This window comes from Barbatula barbatula (genome assembly GCF_947034865.1).
Source record: "Barbatula barbatula genome assembly, chromosome: 20".
Classification (NCBI taxonomy): Eukaryota; Metazoa; Chordata; class Actinopteri; order Cypriniformes; family Nemacheilidae; genus Barbatula; species Barbatula barbatula.
This window is the reverse complement of record NC_136783.1, coordinates 9,865,347-9,887,414: the sequence shown is the minus strand read 5'-3', so window position 1 is coordinate 9,887,414 and position 22,068 is coordinate 9,865,347. Positions and strand designations below refer to the sequence as shown.

At 38.4% G+C, this 22,068-nt stretch overlaps 1 protein-coding gene across 1 annotated transcript; it reads left to right on the top strand.

The window, feature by feature from the left end:
* The first annotated feature begins 138 nt into the window (after positions 1-138).
* On the top strand, positions 139-21,651 carry ly75 (lymphocyte antigen 75). Its single transcript, XM_079482833.1, has 35 exons — positions 139-503; positions 2,111-2,479; positions 3,429-3,602; positions 4,727-4,885; positions 5,156-5,272; positions 7,314-7,448; positions 7,521-7,721; positions 8,057-8,214; positions 8,355-8,462; positions 8,802-8,890; positions 9,652-9,821; positions 9,943-10,151; positions 10,259-10,401; positions 10,499-10,580; positions 10,694-10,765; positions 11,244-11,367; positions 11,584-11,619; positions 11,716-11,885; positions 12,474-12,547; positions 12,677-12,750; positions 12,986-13,122; positions 13,227-13,335; positions 13,773-13,936; positions 15,191-15,320; positions 15,440-15,666; positions 15,784-15,946; positions 16,144-16,302; positions 16,451-16,573; positions 16,683-16,871; positions 17,682-17,905; positions 18,051-18,234; positions 18,313-18,468; positions 19,315-19,437; positions 19,610-19,792; positions 20,155-21,651. The coding sequence occupies exons 1-35, from the start codon at positions 398-400 to the stop codon at positions 20,325-20,327; spliced, it is 5,214 nt and encodes a 1,737-aa protein (XP_079338959.1). The 5' UTR covers positions 139-397; the 3' UTR covers positions 20,328-21,651.
* The last annotated feature ends 417 nt before the right edge of the window (positions 21,652-22,068 follow it).

Genomic DNA, 22,068 nt, shown 5'->3' with positions numbered 1-22,068 from the left:
ATCTAATTTTTTTCCTAAATCCTTGACATGGTTGACAGGTTGTCTAATAACTTATACGTTTGAAAACATGTCTCACTTTTAAACTCAGATGGCCCGAGAAAAAAAGCGATAAAAAACGCGAACGCGATCTCTTCCATCGCTGACGTTTCCAGCGCGTCCGTGTTGCCTGCGCTGTTTTTACTCCTCCCCTTTGCTCCAGGCGCCTGTGCTCGTCTTAGTCTCAGGCGAGGCAAGGTGCATTTCAAACAAGCCTGTTTATTTACTGCTTCACTTCTGGCGTGTCATCCAGTGGGACTTTCTGTCGCTTACAACGTGAGACCACAAAACCCCGCCTGTGCATGTGCGGTGCGTCGAGGCGTTTTAATCCACTCCGGAGGAGTTGACGCTTATATTTATCATGATGGATTGGAACAGACAGCGGCTGTTTACTTCTGCTCTTTATGTCCTACTGTTAGCAGAAATCGCAGTTCATTTAGGGAGTTGCGCATCAGCTGTAAACACCGGTAAGCGTAGCTACACTACCCCATAATGTATGTATTCTTGCAGAGTATATAAAAGTAGTGCATTTGTTTTTGTCTAGAATAGCTTCGATGGGATATTTAGGAAGAAGGAAAGGTTAGAAGGGCTGTGTAATGAATACTGTTTTGTAACCGGTAGTAAGAAAGTGAAAGCATTCGAGTTGACATGACACAGGGTTGGTTTTGGCTCATCTGGTTAAGCTTGACTTCATTACGGGCAGTGTTCAGAAACCAAAGTACGCAGTTTAATAACAACACTAATGATGCTTCATTGCCAGTGTAGATCACTGCTGACATCTGCCTACTGCAAAACAGCTTCTCATATTTCAGTAAGACACGCGAGTGTGTTTTTTGTGCCTTGTGTGTGTTGGTGTGTCTGTGTAGTGGTGGGTGGGTGGGTGGGTGGGTGGGTCAGATTTGGCCTAAATTACACCACTCAAGATGACCTAAAATGACTTGGGCTACTTGTTGGACCAGTGGTCTATAAGGTCAACGGCCAAAATATCGAAATGCAAGCGTCCCAATTAAAATGCAAAACGTTTTGGTGTTGGGGAAAAGTTGGGGGTATACAATATCATGCACTTAGTTTAAAATCAACGTCAATGGAAAGTCCACATGATTTAAGAAAATCACGAGAAAGTCGTACACATCCCCTTTTAGATGTTTTATCATACACACAATTTATTCAAGTTTGATGGATTCTATAATTAATATTCATGAGAAAATATTAAATATGTAGATGTGTCTATATATATTCATTTGAACTATAATTCATTACGGAGGCTTTGTTTCGGGTGGTTCTTGACCTCCACGTCATGCATTAAAACCCTTTAACGCACGGCTAGCTTTGGATTATCCCGCTTTTATGTTAACAGTGTAATTTTAGATCAAACACATAAAAATGACAGTTAATGTCAAATGTAATCAAACTGACTCTATGCGTTAAAGGGTTTTAGTGCTCACCCTCCAGCCAATGGTATAAAATACCATGGACTCCCATATGTTTACTGTGTCGAGAAATGTGTTGTGTGTGTTTTAACACACCCTTGTTATATATATATATATATATATATATATATATATATATATTTCACATAGATAAACAAAAGAACCGAACCAGTGTTCTTCACAGAAATGGTGATGTTTGAAGTTTTGTTTTGTTGTGGTTGCAGTGACAGCCCACCCTCCCCAGAGCGCTGCGTGACTCAAAGAGGCCTTTGTTTTATGCCTGTTGTTCTAAACAAGTGCAAATCATAGCAAAGACTCAACTACGACTACGACTGTGCTTGGTCAAGAGTACAATAACAGTGTTTATAATAATCCTGTGTTTATTTAAATGCAATCCAAAGTTACTTATAACATGCAGCATTATAAACATACCTAAGCAGATCTGACTTGAGACATTTAGCACAAATGGATGTGTTTTATGACATTCTTTGTGGCATCTATATTTAACTTCCTTCACTGTGGTGAGCGAAATAGACCTTCGAAAGCGAATATATTGTTGCAGCCGAGTTTGGCATGTTTTGCCATATAAACATCTCACATACTTGTCATTGCACTAGATAACACGATCCATTGTGTTTCCACAGGAAATGACACGTTTACTATTCAGCACAATAGCACAGGGAAGTGCCTCATGGTTCAGAATGGAGCATTGAGGTTGGGAGACTGTACGCCGGTTCCGGCCGCCTCATGGAAGTGGGGTTCGGCCCACCGGCTGTTTAACGTGGAGTCGTCCATGTGCTTGAGTCTGGAGGTGCGTTCCAAAACGGTGACCCTGTCAAGCTGCACCTCCACGGAGATGCTAAAGTGGAGATGCTATGACGACATCATTTCCACTGAATATCAAATGAAACTGAGTGCTTCACCTGATGGCACTGTAACTGCCAAGAGGGACGCACAGGACGCTTGGAAACGAGGAGGGACCTCGGAAGACATCTGTCAGCAACCTTACCGAAGTATGACACGTTTGACATCTTTTGCACATTGAAATAATGCACACACCTAGATAATTTCGCATTTAGAGGTGGTGTAGCCTTATGAGATGTGTGGGAAAGTGCCAGTTATATTTTGAACCTCAGGCAGTGTGCCAAGAACCCATTTACACTTGATACAAATTTCCTATGAATTTGGAAAGCACCTTAGATCTGGCAAACTTCCCGTGGTTTGAGCACATGACTTTTTCAGTCACGTTACTTGAATACACATGATACTTTATTCAGACACTGAAGCAAGTTAACTAGCTATCTAATGTGTTTTACTTTGTTTTCAGAGATAAGTCTGTGAAGTTGTTGACCGATAGTAAATCTTTTAGTTTCAGCGAATCACAAATCCTACTTCTTGCTTGTTTTTGGTCATTTCTTAACAAGAGCCTCATCTTAAAAGCCTGTAATGTGTCTGTTGTGTGAATAACTGTATTGTTCGTCTGCATTCGTTGTGTGCGTGCAAAACGTTCTTACAGTTTGCAGTAGCTACTGTATATTTGGCACATTTGTGTGTGTTATTCTGTGTGGTTTATACGATAGGCTTCAGTATTTCACAGGTTTTTTCGTGCGAATAACCGTTCTAGATGCACCCTGTTTATCTGCATTCCCCTGCTCTGTCCTGATTCATGTCTTGGATATCTGTTTACTGGCTTACAGCATGACTGTACCCTTAAAGCTTATGTGAATGACATTTTACAAGGGAAAACTTGTCCTGCTCAAACAGTTTATGACACGTAGATTGAAAGCTTCATATCTGCCAGTATACAGCCACTCATTTGGTTTTGCTTTCATTTCGGCTTGTATTCAATATGTTACTTTGAGATTGTTAGATTTAGCTTTTTAACTTATGTATAGATGTGAACCCACAAACAGAAAATGATATATATTGGATAACATAAATGGATGTTTCTCTATTTCACAGATGTGCACACAAGCGGGGGGAATTCTAATGGGGCACCCTGTGAGTTCCCCTTCCTCTACAATGGGACCTGGCATCACAGCTGTCTGCCGGGCATCGGAGGACAGACACTAGACTGGTGCTCTACCACAGCAAACTATGATGTAGATGAGAAGTGGGGAAGTTGTTTGAAATACGGTAAGGGTTACATACTCCACAGCTCCTGGGCTTTCCATAGAGAAGCTGGGAAGATCAAAATACATTTAGACATTTAAAGATTTGACTCATTTTACCAACCACCCAGATGCTTTCAAACTGATTTCATTTACATACAATCAAACTACAAAAATTACAGTTGACGAAACCAGGAAGGAGAAAGGGTTGGTCAGAATACGAAAACGTGTTTTTGACTCTTAAGAAAGCAAGTTTGATTTATTAAGTTATCAAGATTGCAGTAGGGACCCAATGTGTGCAAGACATAGATAAAACATTTAAATGACACAAATATCATTGCTACAGCGAATTCGATTGTTGTAGCTTTCAGTGTCGACAAAATGAAGCTTTAACAAATAAACACTATACGCAGTCAACGTTTGACTCTATACACGTTTTAATCCATGTTTCTGGTTTACAATTGTTTCAAACTTGTTTGTCAGATTTTGACATGTCCTCGTAAACTTTAAATGAGTGTAATAATCGCACTTCCCTTTTCTGCTTTCACATGCAAGGCCACTCGGCTGAGAAGCCAACAGTCAAATATGTTTTACCCCTCCACCATAGACTTTAGTATTTAATCTGAGCAATTCTTTTTAGCCAAAAGAACTTCAGCAGTTGACTAGTTCAACAAGATTACTAAACCACTTTCCAGAAACGCCATGAGGGTCGACTTGCTGGGTTTAGGTCGGCTTTCAGAACACATTGTCTCACACAGTGCTGTTCTTGCCTATAAATAAAAACAGTTTTTTTGAAGAGGGGCTGAGCATGGTTTTCTTGAAACAGTAGAGAATGTGTCTCCAGCGTGAAACATTCTGTAAAGGTCAATGATCTCAGTGAATTTCCTAATACATGCCACTCCTATTTGTCGAGTCCTAGTTCAGTTTTTTTTATTCTTTCCCAGGTAACATCCCTTATAAAACATAACTACGGTGATGATATTGTCAAATTGTGTTTGTTTTAATCCAATTTATGTTTTTGTTCTTTCATTTTTTATTACCATGGGTTTGCTACCAATATCATGTCTAAAATATGGTTACTGTAGTAAAACAATGGAAGCTGTTTAGTTACTGTAAAAATAACCTCCCCACATGCTTTCTTTTGTTTAGTGAAAGGTTGTTCTGCTTTATGGCAAAAAGCCCCAGGGAACGGAAGCTGCTACCAGGTGGTGTCAACGGCGGTGGTGTCCTGGCACGAAGCGCGGGATGCCTGTCGCAGTCAGGGTGGAGACCTGCTCAGCATTTCCAGCCCTCAAGAGCTGGAGTTCTGTAAGGCTAAATTCACATCTTTCTGTGCATCTACATTTTCATTCGTTTTAATGTGCATTAAATTTCTTACATTGTTCATTAATTTGTGCTGCCGGTTATTACGTTTGCATCATTTTGTGCTCCTGCAGACTTGAATTGTAAATAGAGCTAACATCCATATTCTCTCACATTCAGTACTAATGCACCTCTTAATGGTGCCACTTATCTCGAATGAAACTAAATTTTCACTCATCTCTCTCTCTCTCTCTTTCTCTCTCTCTCTCTATGCAGTTAAAGCCCATGGGGATATGCCGAGCAAACTGTGGATCGGATTAAACCATCTAGACTGGATGCAGGGGTGGCAGTGGTCTGATAGATCTGCTTTATCTTTTGTCCCATGGGAAACAGGTGACTTCAATCTCACTGAATACAGAACAATCTTGAGATATGTAAAATGCACAATATTTATCTTAAAGGAGTGACTTGACTTATTGAACTCTCTTATCTTTGAATTACAGTACACACATGTCACGTTAAACGAAGGTTTTGGGATTTGTTTTCCCTGTGACGGAAAAATCTGAAGGCTGTCTGTCCTTTTGAAGGATCACAATAAGGGAAATTTGCAACTCCCTGTTTTGTAATTTCCCTACATTAGAGGGTGATCGTAGGCTACTAGCCCTGCCCTAAACACAATACTTACAATGCGTTTTAGAAAACATGCCTGCTGTCAGCGGAGACTCGCGGTGCTGATCATCTGTCGCAGACCTCCACGTACGCTGCCTAGTAGTGTGGTGTTTACGGTGGTGTTTGTTTCCTCCACAAAAGCTAAAAGTGTCTTTTTGGATAAACCTTAAAGGGACAGTTCACTCACAACTAAAAATTCTGTCATCATTTACATCATTAAGTTGTTTCATACCTATATACATTTCTCACAAAGAAAGATAATTGTAAGAATGTTAGCAATTTTAAGTTCTGTGACATCATCTGCTATCATAGTAGGAAATAAGATATATTTTGATGTTCTGTTGAACAACAATTTAAAAACACAAACAGGTCTGGGGCACCTTTGACTAGCATTACATTTTTCCTACTATGGCAGTTGTGGCGGGCAGAAAACAAGTCAGTACTTCAAGATTTTTGCCTCGGAGGGTTATTTATTACAAGACGTGCATGTGAAACCAGTGGTGGGAGCTGTGGGGGAATAAGCTCTGCCCGTTCCAGTAGTGAATCTTGTATCGAGGGTCCCCTGGCATGAAAGGATTGGGGTTCCATGGGTTGTGGGGTGTACTTGCTGATCGTCAGCCGCTGGTCTCTGAAAGGTGAAAACAGCAACACGTTAGTCTTAAGAACTAGCGGAGAACAAGCTCACCCTCTCCTCTTCCTCTGCCGCTTATATGGGGTGAGCTTGATGGGGAGCAGGTGCAAACGATCGGCAGGTGTGGTGACCATTTCCTTGGGGATGCTGATTTGCCATTGGCCCGCTCGCTACACAGTTAATGATGTCACAGATTTGAAAGTTGCAAACATTCTTGTCCGTGTCATCAGGGAAGAAAAAACTCATTAATAATCTGGTCATTCAGTATATTCAGCTAGTCAGCTGACCTCATTCTTTGGGTACATAAAGTCCCTGAACCTAGACCTCCAATCCAATGGGAGGCGCTTACCTATTTGCGAAGTTAAATCCAGGTGGAGACATTTTTGGGGACGTCCGGTGTATATGTCCACTTTAAAACCTGCTGTACCTCTCTCCCTTTGTGTCTTATCTATGGTACGCTATTTTCTGTGTGGTACGCCTACAAATTCACAATTATTTCACAGTTATTTCACAGGGAGAGCCAGTGCTCCGTTTTATCTTGGCACGATTATATTTTCCAACAATGACAATGACATTATTTTGACAGTTAACGTGGCTGTGTGAGTATGTGTATGTGTATAGGCATGCATTCGTAGTTGAATAAGTAGAATAACAAGCCGATGTTTTGAATGGTGTCTTTATGCAGAAGACACAAGATCCCGCTCTGTTTCGGAGTAGAGGGATGACAGCATTGTCTCTGTTACTGTCAGCTGTGATGATGGGGGAGGTTTGCCTCTTCTAGCCCCGTGTGTCAGTGAAATAAACTGTTCATTATGATTTTTATGTAAATGGTTTGCACTTAGTTTCTCCAGAGAAGTAATATAAATCATATATGTGATAATGAAATGTACCTTTGCCCAAATGCTTGGCTAAAAACATGAATGTGAAACGTGTTTTTTAAATTGGGTTAAAGTGTGCGCATAAATATAGGATGCCCGCAACTGACCAATCACAATCGAGTATTTGAGAGAGCCATGTCACTTTCCTTCCACATTGATGTTTTGGTATTACTTTCATAACATTGCATCATGTAACTTGTTTTTTAGAAGAACAGATATTGTAACCTGCATTTTTATTTGTCATTGTGGTTGTTAGGGATCCCAGTTAGGTCTCTTGTGTCCATTGAGGATTGTGGGGTTCTGACGGAGCCGCTGCGTTTCGGCGCTGAGAAGTGTGAGAACCAGCTCCCATTCATCTGCGAGAAGAACGACGAGCAGGCCAAGACATCAGGTTGGATACTGCCCTCTCTCTCCTTGTCTGTAGTTCTTTTCAGTGTTTTCATTCTCTGTCTTGAATCTGCAGTCAGGGAGGTGTATAAACCCACGGTGTGTGAGGACGGTTGGGTTGGATGGAAAGGGTCCTGTTATCAACTGCACCCAGGGTCAAAAGAGACCAAACTGACCCATTCGGAAGCTATAAACATGTGTAAAATGGTTGAAGCTCAGTTGGCCAGCATGCACAGCATAGAGGATATAGAAATGCTGCATGTGAACTTCCACAGAGGTAAATTAACATCTCACTTGCACCCACACACAACTAAAACAACAAATGTTTGTTAATAACAAGATGTGTGCAATGATAGATAATGTTTTAAAGACTAAGCTAACTTTCGAAAGGAAAGAAAATAACAAAATTTATAATCATTTTCTTATGGGGACTTACCTTAGCAAATTCTGATATTTGAAAATAATATTTATCTGATGAATCAATTGATATAAAGTAATATTTGAAATAAAATGTCACTGGCAATTTGTTTTGCATCAGTACGCCATAGTTTCGTGCTATACATCAGATTTATATCATTTTTGTTATATGTTGGTATCAACTGTGTGTGACAGATCTAAGGGACGAGGTGTGGATCGGTCTTATCGGCGATGGAACTTCCTCAGTTTTTGCATGGATCGATAGATTGGCAGTGTCTTTCACATATTGGGCCAGGGATCAACCGCCATCACTTCTACCTAATACCACAAACTGTGTGTACTACTCAGGGGAGGTGTGTGTGTGTGTGTGTGTGTCAAACAGAAAGAGACAGTATGTCTCACATTATCAGTTCTTGAAGATGAATCATAAGGAATTATTATAATCGTCTTGGAACTATTATAGTCTTTGTTGTTTCTCAATGTGTGTTTGCAGCATCATACATGGTCTGTGTCTAAATGTGAGAGGCCAAGGTCTTACATGTGTAAGAAGCCGGGAACGGTAAATGACGGCTTGCCAGAGGAGGGCTGTCCTACAGAAGGGGTGAGTGACCATCACTGATACATTAGAGAATAACTATGACATCAGAGTTGATAGCCTTGTGGTTAGTGCTCCGAGTTTGAGTCCCGACTGGTGGTCCTTTCCCGATCCCACCCCCTCTTTCGCCCACCTCGCTTCCTGTCCTCACTTTACTACTGCAATTATAAAGGCAAAAGGCCAAAAATAAATATTTTTTAAAAGTCACTATGACTCCTCCCTTATATGTAAATGCATGCATTTTGTTTAGGCTTTTTTGTTGTGCTCAATTTCTATTTCGCATGTGCTTATGAAACTGATTCAGAATATATGATGCAGACATGCTTTTACTTTTGTGATCTCTAGAACTGGAAAAGACACAGCAATGCTTGTTATAAAGTGGACACTGAGCAAGTGTACTATAAAAACAGCTGCCACATCACCATTAACAACAGGTAAAAAAGCTTTGATAAAAACAAATGCACACATGCTTGTAACAAACACGTACAGCTGATGTAATAGTAACACTTCACCTTTAGGAGCAGTTTGTTTAGAATGTTACAAGTTTGTGTATCTGTGTGTGTCAGACAGTTTCAGGGGTTTATCCTGCAATGGAAGTATTACAGAAATGTTCCTGGCATTGCAGCAGAGCAGCTACATTTGTATATTTTCTGCGTATGTGTGTGGTGCTTGCCCATGCAAAGCTCACCGCCATGATGCTGAGGCTTCTGGGTCAATGCCAGGATGTTGCTGCTCTGGGATGTTGAATTCTGACATATGTGTAAAGAGCAAAGAGTTCACCTTAAAAACAATTCTATCATCATTTACTCAGCCTCATGTCTTTTCAAACCTGCAGAATACAAAAGAAAATATTTTGAAGAATATTGGTAACCAAACAACAATGGCCCCCATTGACTTCCATTATATGAACACAAAGCCACTGGGACATTTCTCTAAATATTTTCTTTGGTATTCCACTGAAGAGTCAAATACAGGTTTTGAATAACATTAAGGAATGATAAAATAATAGTTTACCCAAAACTACTCGAAAACAGAAACCACATACTTCAAAACCTGACAGAGAAATGTAAATGTGAAGAGGAGATTGTACTGTTAACATGTCTGAAAATATTTACATTATTTCTGTAATGGTTCGTCTCTTTTTTTCGGTCAAATCTTTTTCCGGCAATAACATGTTTCCTTATGTTGTTGTTAGATTCGAACAGGCCTTTATTAACAGTCTTCTTAAGGAGTATATCGGCTCTGAGACATTATATTTCTGGACGGGCCTGCAGGATTCTAAAGGTTCTGGAGAATACCAATTTATCAGTCAGGACGGAACAGCGGAACGGGTCACATACACCAACTGGAAATGGCTAGAACCCGGTACTGTGAACACAGCGTATAGATGTTACATAATCAAATACATTTGTATGTTATACATGAAAAATTACATTGTTTCGCTTAGATTATTATCTTACTCTAAAAGGGTATGTTTGATTTGCAGTTATCGCCGGTGGCTGTGTGGTGATGTCTGCAGGAAATCCCTTGGGCCGGTGGGCTGCTAAGAACTGCACTCTGTTCAAAGCTGGAAATCTATGTAAGAAACCCGTCCAATCCATGGTGCAGCCCACCCCAGAGCCCATCGTGCCCAACCTCAATGTGTCCTGTGCACCGGGATGGGTTTCACGAGAAGATTTTCCTAACTGCTATAAGGTGTGTTCGTTTGCAACCAGCAAGGGTAGCGTTCATTTAACACTGTTGGATTATGTCAGAACATTTGCTATTTAGACGTCATGTGGATATGTTGTTTGGGTTTGTAGGTGTTTCATGGGGAGCGTTTGACCCGAAAGCGCTCATGGGAGGAGGCAGAGCTATTCTGTGAAGCGCTGGGAGCTCATCTGCCCAGCTTTACTGAGGAAAAAGAAATGGAAGGATTGCATTCTGTCTTGAGAGACTCTATCAGGTGCAGTATTATTATTTACAGTCATGTTCAGTAGACGTTCACAGTATGTGGCTCTGTACACGTGTAGATTTGTTTTTCTGTTTTTTTTTCGGAACAGTGATGATCGTTTTTTCTGGATGGGGTTAAATCGCAGAAACCCAAATAACGACAATAACTGGGAGTGGAGTGATGGGCGTCCAGTGAGTTGACACATGATCTTTCCTGAAGAAAAAGATTGTTCACTCATCTGAATTTTGGTTACTGATGCTACTGTGTGAAATGTGTAGTCATATTTTTTGATGCTTGGTAACAGGTCTCAATGACGATCTTACCGCAAGAGTTTCAAGAGGATGACGGATATAACAAGAATTGCATTGCCTTTAAGGTGTGACATACACTACCCCAAAACCCTACATTGTATTGGATCTGAACTCTTGTAATATTACAACCAAATATAGCTCAACAAAAATGATGATAAATGTCACAAATGAAATTGCCAATATTTCTGTTTGATGTTTGCTTTATTTACTATTGATAACAGGATTTTTGGAGAAATATAATATACATCAATAGTGTCATGGCTAGTATCAGTCATATAATAAACAACTTTAAAGCTGAGAGCATTATTTATTTCTTTTTATAACGAATTTCAGTAGATATCGTGATAACATTGCTGTCATGAATTCTTTTGACCTTGCTAAGTGTGTAGTCAAAATTTTTTATTGTGACCATATTGGTCTACAATAGACCATATTGTACTGATGATAAGATGAACATTTGTTGTCTAGATGTTGCTCAGCTGAAAACAGAAAAAATAATTTGGACAGCTGTTGAGAATGAATGTGTTTGTGTTTCATCACCAGAGTTTGAAAGAAACCTTCAAGCCGTCTTTCTTCAATCTGTTTCGGGATTTCCCCCCGCGGCCATTTTATCCCAGCACGTTTCACTGCGATGCTAAACTGGAGTGGGTGTGTCAGATACCACGAGGTAAACAACATCAAACGCGCACGTCTTCAGTCTCTATCTTAAATTTTTTTAACACATCCTTGTAAAGTTATGTCCGTAGAATTTTGTAAATTTGCACAACAAATTATTCTGTAACTACTATAATCCCGCACACAATATTTTGTGGTTATTCTGTTGTCAAGTATTTTTTATATTTGTAAAATAAATGTAGATTTAATGTGTATCTCCATTCTGAAGGTCAGACACCAAAAACACCAGAGTGGTACAACCCAGGTATTTCATTCAGATATATTCGGGATCTTGTCCTTTTTGTGTCTATAAATCAGTGATGCACACACTTTGTTTTCCATTCTTGTTTGTGTTCAACAGATGGACACCATAACACATCTGTGTTTGTAGACGGGCAGGAGTTTTGGTTTGTAACAGATCCAGTGTTGTCCTTTGATGAGGCCATCTTGTACTGCAGCAGCAACAACAGCAAACTCGCAGTACCCAGCGGCCTTAATGCCATCCGCCGTCTTCAGGAAAAACTCTATGAGGTATCATGGTAACACATAAACTGATAAAACGTGAATACACTTTTAAAATGAAAGGTACTTAAAGGGTCCTTCACAGCGATGCCGTAGAAGAACTATTTTGGTTCCACAAATAACCATTCAGTCACTTTTTTTATAATCTGAAGAACTTTTTTTCACCAATAAGAACCTTTTGTGAAACAGAAAGGTTCTTCAGATGTCAAAGGTCCTTTATGGAACCCAACATTTCTTCTTTGACATCCAAGATTCTTTTAAAGCCCATCTTTAAGAGTTTACAATACAAGACACTAAATTAAAAGCTACAGATCGCTTTAATCCATCTGAAACCTTGTTTCTCCATATTTTGTGATTTTTATTTCTCATAAATCATTATTATTAGTCACCCTTTATGTTTGTCACTGGGTTTTGGAAATATCTATCTATTAAGAAGTATTTAAAAGTGCTTGTCAACTTTGACAAGATAGAGTTTATTCGATTAGTAAGGAACCGTTTTTTAATTTCCTGAAAAACAGCTTATTTGGACATCCGAGGTTACAGAAGGACAGCGACGATATTAAAAAATGTATATGTCATTTTGAAAATCTGTCGTAGTATTCAAAGAACACTCCGAAGATGGAGAAATGGTGGGCATACCTTAATTTTAATGGCCCTCACGTGCCATATGGGTAAGTTCAGATTCAATCCAATCCAGCTTCATGAATCTGTGTAAATGCAGGAATTAACCGTATTTATTTGACTCTGTCAGTTTGTTTATGCCGTTTTTTGCATCCCTATTTTTTTTTGGTGAAATGCAGGCTGAGCCCCATGCGCTACTATCAATCCAACTTCCTGGGCAGGTGTCCCTTAATCATTCCCTACACTTATGGAGGTATGAACGTGCAATCGAAAGATTATTTCATTTGACTCTCTAAAGTAGTTTTAAAATCTTGCAAAGGTTGAGGATGTTTCATTAGTTATTCAGCTGTATTGCAGCATACAGTAAATTTAGGCCTTTCAGTTTGCATTTTCACTGTGTTTTTAGCATTTATGGATACCATGACTTTCGATCTCCTGGAAGAACCTTTAGAAAATCAAACTAGCAAAATAGATATTTTTGTTTGTAGGTTTCAGTGGGGACTGTAATGAAAAACTGCCGTTTGTGTGCGAGACCCTCAATGTCACATCTGTGGAGAAAGGAAATACTACATGGCATTCACCTGGCAAACAGTGTGGAGCTGGAAAGCAGCAATTCAGAGACAAGGTCTGGATTTCACTGATGCCCCATGTGTTCATGCACAGACAGCTCTCTCATACCTGGAGCTTTGAACCTGTGTTTTGTTTTTGTATGTAATACGTGTCTTACAGTGCTACTGGATTTTGAGTATGTCGTATTACCAGATTTTCACAAAAGCCAATGAGCTCTGTGAGACGCTGCAAGGCTCATTGCTCACCATTTCTGACCAGGCTGAACAAGGTGTGTTCAGTTTTACTATGAATCTGCCATATGTGTGTGTGCGAATGCATGGCCATAGAGAATGTGAAGCTGAGAATGTGAAGCCCTATGTTGCAGTGGCGCAGCCATCTTGGGAGGATCATACTCCACTGCTATTATTGTTTTGATATGTGCCATTACTTGTTTTGTTTGATATATGGAGAAATCGAAAGTGAAAGAACCATGGGATTTTCCTTAAAGACTCTGCTTGATGCTATTGCAGTTTTTATTACAGCAAGACCAACCTAACATAGTTACAGTATATTTCCTAATCAAACAAGAAAAAACAAAACACTGCATTGAACACACTAGCAGCGATACTCCCAAGATGGCGCAATATTCAAACATTCTCTATTCACAGTTTAAAGGTTGGTTAGCATTACTCTCAATCTCTCGATGCGTTTGTGGTTTCTGTCTAGATTTCATCACAACCCTGTTACCACAGTTTAAAGGGCAACCTAAAAAGGTGTGGATTGGCTTGAAGTTCAAACTTCATGACACTCAATGGGTGGACAACTCGCCGGTTTCGTATCTGAATTTCAATCCTCTTCTACACGGCCAGCTCCGGACCATGTTCGTTAATGCAAGTATCAATATCAGTGTACTTGAATAATTCTCACAAAACTAAAAAGCTGCCATACACATAAAGATATACAGTAGTTCACCTAAAGGGATTGTTCTACCAAAAACTCCAATTTGCTGTTTATCTACTCACCCCCAGGCCATCCGAGATGTGGGTGACATTTTGTCTTGTGTAGAACCATAAAAGAAGATTGTTTGGTAAATATGTAGCCCTCTTTGCTTCATATAATGGGAGTCTATGGACTCCACCTGTCTAAGAGTTCCTAAAGAACATTATTCCAAAAAGCCGGCTCCACGTTGAAGTCTTGTGAAGCAAATCGTTCGATATTTTCATAAAACTGAATGTAATTTTTAATAGTATTAGCCATACTATGCAGCCTCTGCACACGTCCCGATCGCGATCTTGCAGTAATATGGTGGCGGATGGCATACCAGCGTCTGGTGCGTTAAGCGCCACCTGCAGAAAGGGAGTGTTGAGCAACTGTCGCAGAAATGACGCTCAACACTCCCTTTATGCAGGTGACACTTAATGTACTAGACACTGGTAAACCATCCGCCACCAAAAACTACAAGTATATCGCGGTCGGGACGTGTGCAAAGAGGGCTGCGGATTTACCAAACAATCTGCTTTATGATTCTAATCAAGAAAAAATGTCACCTACATCTCGGGTGGCCTATGGCCTAAGTGTTTGGGTGAACTATCCCTTTGAACATCCAGTGTTTAATTTTTTGGAGGATCTTTTGACAGAAATGCAATTTAATATACACAACTACATGTTCAGAGGTGTAAACAGATGTTACATAATAAAGAGTTGTGTTTTTATTATCTTAGAATGAACTATTTCTATACATACCCCTTACACGGAAGTCGTCATGTTGTTTCTACAGTAGCCCTAAACGGGCAAACTGCTCTACAGAGTGCGTTTCGTAAATACATTCTCTTCTTCAGCAAAAATGCGCGAACACGGCAACATCTTTGTCCTATGTTAGCCCCTGTAGTGCTTCAAAGGGGAGGGGTGGCGTGAGCTGCTGGTTGCAATTCACAACCTCAATGCTAGATGCCGCTAAATTTCATACTCTGGTCCTTTAAAAAAAAAATTGATAGGAAGTTGCCAGGGATCACATGTTAATTCTCATTTACTTCTGTTGTGTGAAGAGTATTGAAAAAAAAAGTGTTTGTTTAAAGAAAGCAATATAAGCTTGAAACAAATTATGAGAGAATTTCAAAGTTTTCTCATTTTGATTTGCACGACAGCCATTTGAACAGGATTCCCTGGAGCTCTGTGCCTATATGTATACTGATGCCCATTCTGACATAATGGGTACCTGGGACTACAGCTCCTGCTCCGACCGTCAGTTTTCCAGTGTCTGCCAATATTATGCAGGTAGTCTAAAAGTTTCTTATACGTGAACGTATTTTTTATTACATTGTGTTTTAAAGCATTTATTATTAACTAACAAGCTACATTAAATCTTAAAAAAGGTCTTTCTTTGATTTTTGCAGATAAACCACAAGAACCAGTAATGAAAAGAGAAGAAGAGTTTACGGCTGATAATCATACATTCAAGGTGGTACTGGAGAAAAATCTAACATGGATAGATGCTCTTCAGTTGTGCCGTGAACAGAACATGACCCTGGCCAGCGTAGCGAATGCGTATATTCAAGCACTACTGACGGTTCATGTTAACCGCAGAAGACAGCCTCTCTGGATTGGACTCTTTAGTGTAGATGTAAGAGTTTGTGCCTTTCTAAGTGACTAACATATTGCAAAATATAACCGTAGAAGAATCTCTCAGTCATGAGAGACAGACTCATCCTAATGAGTGGTTGTTATTTTATTTGTGAAGAATGGGGAGCACTACATCTGGACAGATGAAAGCCACACCGAGTTTAGCCGCTGGACATCTGAAGCCACAGAAGGGGACTGTGTGTATCTGGATACTGATGGATTCTGGAAAGCTACCCAGTGTGAAGAACAGCTTGCAGGCGCTATCTGCCATGTCCCACGACGTGAGGATCATTGTTTCATTGCTTCATTCATAAATTAACTTAATTTTTCCATTGTTTAAATAAATTGGTCAATAAGAAGCTGGCACAATGTACTGTAGAAAGATCTCCATCATCATCATCATCACCACTAGAGGGGTGGAGGGGAAGAGTGTACTAAATAACTTTCATGTTTTGTTTTAAATGGATTTCGGTCACAGCTGAGATCATCACACCTGAAGTGGATTTGGTCAAATGTCCTCACAAGAGCAATGGACAGAACTGGATCCGTTTTAAGAAGAACTGCTATACTTTACTGCTGGGCTCCTCCAGGTGGACCAACAGCGACACCAATGACCTGCAGATCTGCAAGACACATGGTATTCATGATGCTTCCTTACTGGCCAGTTATTATGATGTTTAACTTTTTGCTTATTTAATCATTTCAAAAGCTTGGTTGCATGCAAAACCCACGTTATACGCTTTCATATGAAAAAACTAGAGGAGTATGTTGTATTTGTATTTTAGCTGGGTATGGAGAAATTCTAACCATTCGTGATGAAGAGGAAAATGATTTTATCAGACAGCAGCTGCAGCCATTCAAAAGCGTGGCCTTGTTTGTGTGGCTTGGAATGAAGAGAAACAAGACAGGTGAGATCATAGTTCAATCTACCTTTACATGCAAGAATGGGTGTGCTAAATTGTTCTTATCGTATGATTTGATGTTCATCTGTTCCTTTCAAACTCGTCTCTGATGCAGATGAGCAGCTGAAATGGCTGGACGGCACCAATGTGCAGTACTCCAGGTGGAAATCTGGTGAAAGACCAAACATCACACAACCCTTTATGGTTGGACTGAACCTGAACGGAGATTGGATTCCGATAACCAGTCCAAGGCTTTTTGTGGCTCTCAAACAGCAGAGTATTGTGGTGTGCAAGATAGAGAAAGGTATTTTCAGTAATTCATAATATCATATATACTCTTAAAAATAATTAACAATAATAATTATTGAAAATCCAAATGTTCATTTCTCTAAAATGTACAAATATTATTTTTAAGTTTATTTATAAAAAAATGAGCATTATTTGTAATATTAACATATTTTTAATATATACTTTTTGGTGAATTCTGATATTTTATATATATTTATAATTCAGATATTTGGTGAATATTTGAGATTAACATTTACTTATTTTTAATAAATTACACAAAAATGTTTGTGTAAATTGTTTCACGTAAAATAACTGTTAACTTTTTAAAAAAAATATATTAGTCCCTTATATATCATATAAAGAAACTTATTTGACACATTGCAGGACTTTTTATGTGAAGTTGCTTAAAATAAATGTAAGTTATGCTATTAAAAATTGTTGTTATCTTACAGTTTTAACTATTTTCAAATGATTTGACATTACTTCAGCTTATTTAAACAGTATAAGCATTGCTTTTACTTTTTTTGCTGCTAGAATTGTAAGTACAGAGTAAATATTTTTGGGTTGAGTATTTATTCAATTTAGATAAATGGCTTGCATTACAAATTACATTATCACTATTAGCATAATCTAAATAGTAGAAGGTTGTCATCTTTCATGATATCTTTGTTTTACGTTTTTCAAAATACTGAAACATTTGGGCCAAGTTTAGTTTTGTTATCCAGATTTTTCATTTCCTGACTTCCAAAACTAAATGTATTCAAATTGAACCTAAATGACCTTGATGTTAAAAGAACTAATGTTATTTGTCAACTGTGTTTCATAGAAGTCAAACATGAGTTCCTGAAGGATGTGGTTGACGTCAAGGCTCCAGAAGGCATAAGTTACCGTCGAGTGGCCAAGAAAATGGACTGGTATCAGGCACTTCAGGAGTGTGGCAGCAATGGAGGTCACCTAGCAAGCATCTCTGATCAAACAGATAATGACAACATGGCAGTCATCGCCAGAAGAGACGGCTTCTCTTTATGGATCGGCCTTTCCGATCATGATGTACAAATATTTCTATTACAGTAATGACTATTAACAAATATCAGTTTATTTCCTGCAAATTCCCTTTTCCAGATTTTTGGAATTTAAAATATGATAAGTAAGAAATTGTCATGTTCAAATTGTCAAATTTATCATGTTCCTGTAGGTAAGCGGGTGGCCCTTTGAATGGTCAGATGGGACGCCATTAAATTACAAGATAGAGGGTTTTGTGAATGATGGCCGGGAATCTGAGGAAAAGTGTGTGTTTGTGGACTCTAAAGGCACGTGGACGGCCGCCAGCTGCCATACGACACAAGAGGGGGCCATCTGCTATAACCACGCCAATGCCAGTAAGACCAGCACACATTCACCACAGTGCTGACAGAAAATTCTTCAGAAAAGGGTTAATCTGAAACTTGTTTTTATAGAGGCAAGTGCACACGTCTCTGCCCAGAGCAGCAGCTGTCCAAAAAGTAATGATCAGTTATCCTGGGTTGTGTTTAAAGATCACTGTTACTCATTCACCACACACAACTACTCAGTCTTGAGCATGGAGGAGGCCAGGAATGTGTGTCTGACACTGGGTAAGTGAATTTACATTGCTTCCACCTGCATTAATGTCTATTTCTTTATTAATCTGTACAGATGCAGCAAAATTAAGAGACCTTTTCCAAATTGTTTTCTATTTTTCAAAATTTACTGTTTGTGACCCTGTACCACAAAACCAGTCTTAAGTAGCACAAAAATACATGGTATAGGTTCAAATTATAGATTTTTCTTTTATGCCAAAACTAATTAGGATATTAAGTAAAGATCAAGTTCCATGAAGATATAAGATACATTTCCTTCACTAAATACTGTATATTAAAACCTTATTTTGTGAGTGGATGGCCTACGCTGCTCCAATTAACAACTTCAAAGCTGATTTTCTCAATATTTAGATTTTTGTGCGCCATGAGATTCCAGAGGCTTAAACTGTAAATAAATAAAAGGCTTATTGATTCACCTTTCAGATTATGTAAAAATCTACTAACCACTAACAATATTTCGCCCAAATTTCAAATCAAAATATTGTTTTTATTTGATTTATTATTAGAAAGTGAAAACCTGATAATCAGGTGAAAATAACACAAAAGAAGCTCTGTATTTTTTCAGACCTCAAATACTGCAAAGAAAACAAGTTCATATTTACTTTTATGCAATACAACAGTAAGATTTGTACATGTGAAAAGTTCCTAAATTAATATTTATGTGAGAACCTTAATTTTTATCACAGTTGCCATGTGACTTTTCATGTTGTCAGGACTGGAATGGCCACTATACATCTAGAAATGCTGATTAAATGAAAATTTGCAATGGTTTATATGTTCCCAAAACTTCCCAGACTGACATCAAACAGAACAACTCTAATATCACATTTTCTGTTTCAGATTCATCCTCCAAGTTGTTAACCATCAAGAGTCAAGAGGAAAATGATTTCATCTCCAGTTATTTAAAAGCAAACCCTTACATCACCAGCCGAGTGTGGCTGGCACTCAACATTGACTCCAAAGGTGAAATTAAGATATTCATTTAACTTCGTTCAAAGTCTCTCTTTACTTTAATGTCATGGTACCTTTATGTAATGCATTCCACTGCTGTTAAATCCCACAATGTAAAAGAGAAAATGTGCCTAGTTTATACCATCTTACTGAAATGAGCTTTGTACACCTCTCTTCCTCTAAGGTAAGCCTACAGGTTGGGAAGATGGCAGTGAGCTGGACTTTTCTAAGTGGGACACAAATTTAGGGACAAATATATCACAGGATACGTCACAGATCTGTGGAGTCATGGTGTCGAATAGTGGTCTCTGGACGAAAGCTAGCTGCTCCAACAGTCGCAGTCGAATCGTCTGCAAAGCACCTGCACGTGAGTGCCTAATGCAAAATCACTCACTTCAGACAGACTTTAGAAAGAGTAAGACCACATGTAAAATCTGGGATTCAATGTTTCATTAAAACCAGTTAATAACTTGTTTAAAGTTGTAAGGATGTAACTTTGTTCAGTAATCCGAAAAATGTATTGTAATGTTTTTACGGTTAGATATACTAATCTTAGAAACATTATCAGACTATGGTGGAATAATTGTTAACCTTGAGGTGGATATATTGTACAAAATAAATGTAATGTTCATTTTCACAATAAAATATGCAAGGAACATTTTGAAACCTTTTCTACTTGTATTGTTATATCTGTTTTCTGATTGGACGGTTCTGTCTCCCCCGCTTTAGAGTCCGGCAGCCCCGTGGCGTTGGTCTTCTTCATCATCCTCCTTATCTGCATCGCCGCAGCTGCTTCCTTCATCATATACCAGAAAACCAGACACCGCTTCACTTCAACCGTACGTTACCAGCGCAACTTTGATGACGCGGACAGCACAAGTATGATCACAGAAGCGGAATGATTCTTTATAAAGAATAGCTTTATTGTGCCTTTTAGTAAACACTTCTCTATGCGAACAACAGACACCTGGTTCAGCGATTCAAACTAAGGTTATTTATTTATTACAGTTCATAGCACAACACGGCTCAATCAGACATCCTAACAGTTGGTATTGATAAAAACAAGAGAGGTGTTATTTAAGATTTAATGTTTAAATTCAAATGAAACGTGTGTGTATTTGAATGAGAGGACTGCTGGTACTTAACAGGAAAAGTTCACCTGAAATGTTTTACTCCTCTTCATTTGCATACTTTTTATATACATTGTAGATGAGTGATGACCATAATATCCTGATCGCTATCCATCCTCAGTGTGTTAAAAAGAACATATTCCTTTTATTGTCACTCTATCGAAAATGTGAAGATGAGTAAAATATTTTCTGAATGTTCATTTTTCGTGTGAAATGTATTTGTAACTTTGCCTTTCCTTGATATTGCAATTTTCGATCCGGGTTTTTCACTCCCGTTGAGCAGCACTAAATAATAACTTACTTTTAGAGCTAACATGGTTTTAAGGTTTTATTTTTTTGACAAATTTTAGTTTTGTGAAGATGTGATTTTAACAAAGGTTTACTTTTCAGAAATAATTGAATGCACCTTGATGAGAATCCTTTCTGAATACTGTTTTGTTTAACTGCTTTATATTTTATATGAAATGACTTCTAGAAATACAGATTCAAAGATGTATTAGCCATCAATAGAAATGAACATTCCTGTCAAAACCTGCCATAACGGTGTTTTCCCAAAAAGCACAGAATATGTTTATGTAAAGCATCAAAGTGTTGACTGCATGGCTTACATGACATGTACTTCTCTCTTGTGGCCTTAGTGCTGTATAGCAGCTTATAGTAGCGCTCTGAATGCTGTACGTGATGTTAAAGTGATCCCTGGCACACTCAGATATGATATACTATGCAATCTCCTAATGTACTCAAACTACTGAGATCTGATGCACTTTAATGAGCTGTTTGAATTCTAACTTTAAGCACAAGTTTCACAGCTTTAGTGAGGGATTTAGTACTTGTTTTGTACATGTTTAGTAATACTTTTGTTGTTACCGTTTATTGCTTGTTTGGTTTTCTCTTTTTTTCAAAGACATGCAAAATACACCAAAGATGCTTTTGGATTTAATGGTAATCTTTTGCAATATTTTCATTTAAGAAATGCTGCTTTTGTAAAAATGCTTTTAAACCGAATCTCCTCTTTTGTAATTAGATTTTTATTTAAATAACATGCGTTTTTCCTGTTTGATCGCAGCACAATTTGATCAAAAATAAAAGTCTTCTGATTTGAAATATATTGTAGTGTTGAATATGTTGGTGAGTCGCTGTGTTCATCAGTAGACTAGATTGTGTAAGGGTACAGCAAACAAGGCATTTTCACATGAATATTATATTGTATTGTATTTTTTATATTATTCTTGTGAAAAAAGTGCTTGTAGAATTAACAGACTTGTTTTTTACACGGATAAGATTGATAAACATTTGCAATGGTGAATATTAACACTTATGGTTTTATAAACGTACAAAGTTTTCCCAAAGATTTACATCGGCATTGACAATCGGTGGCATAAAAGTCTCACATTGCAGTTTTTGTCAACATTTCTTTGAATTTCTTGCAACTGAAAGACGACTCGTTCTCTTTTTCTAAAATTCTTGTTTTGCAGCACCAATATTTATTATCAAACGTATTCTTATTTTAACG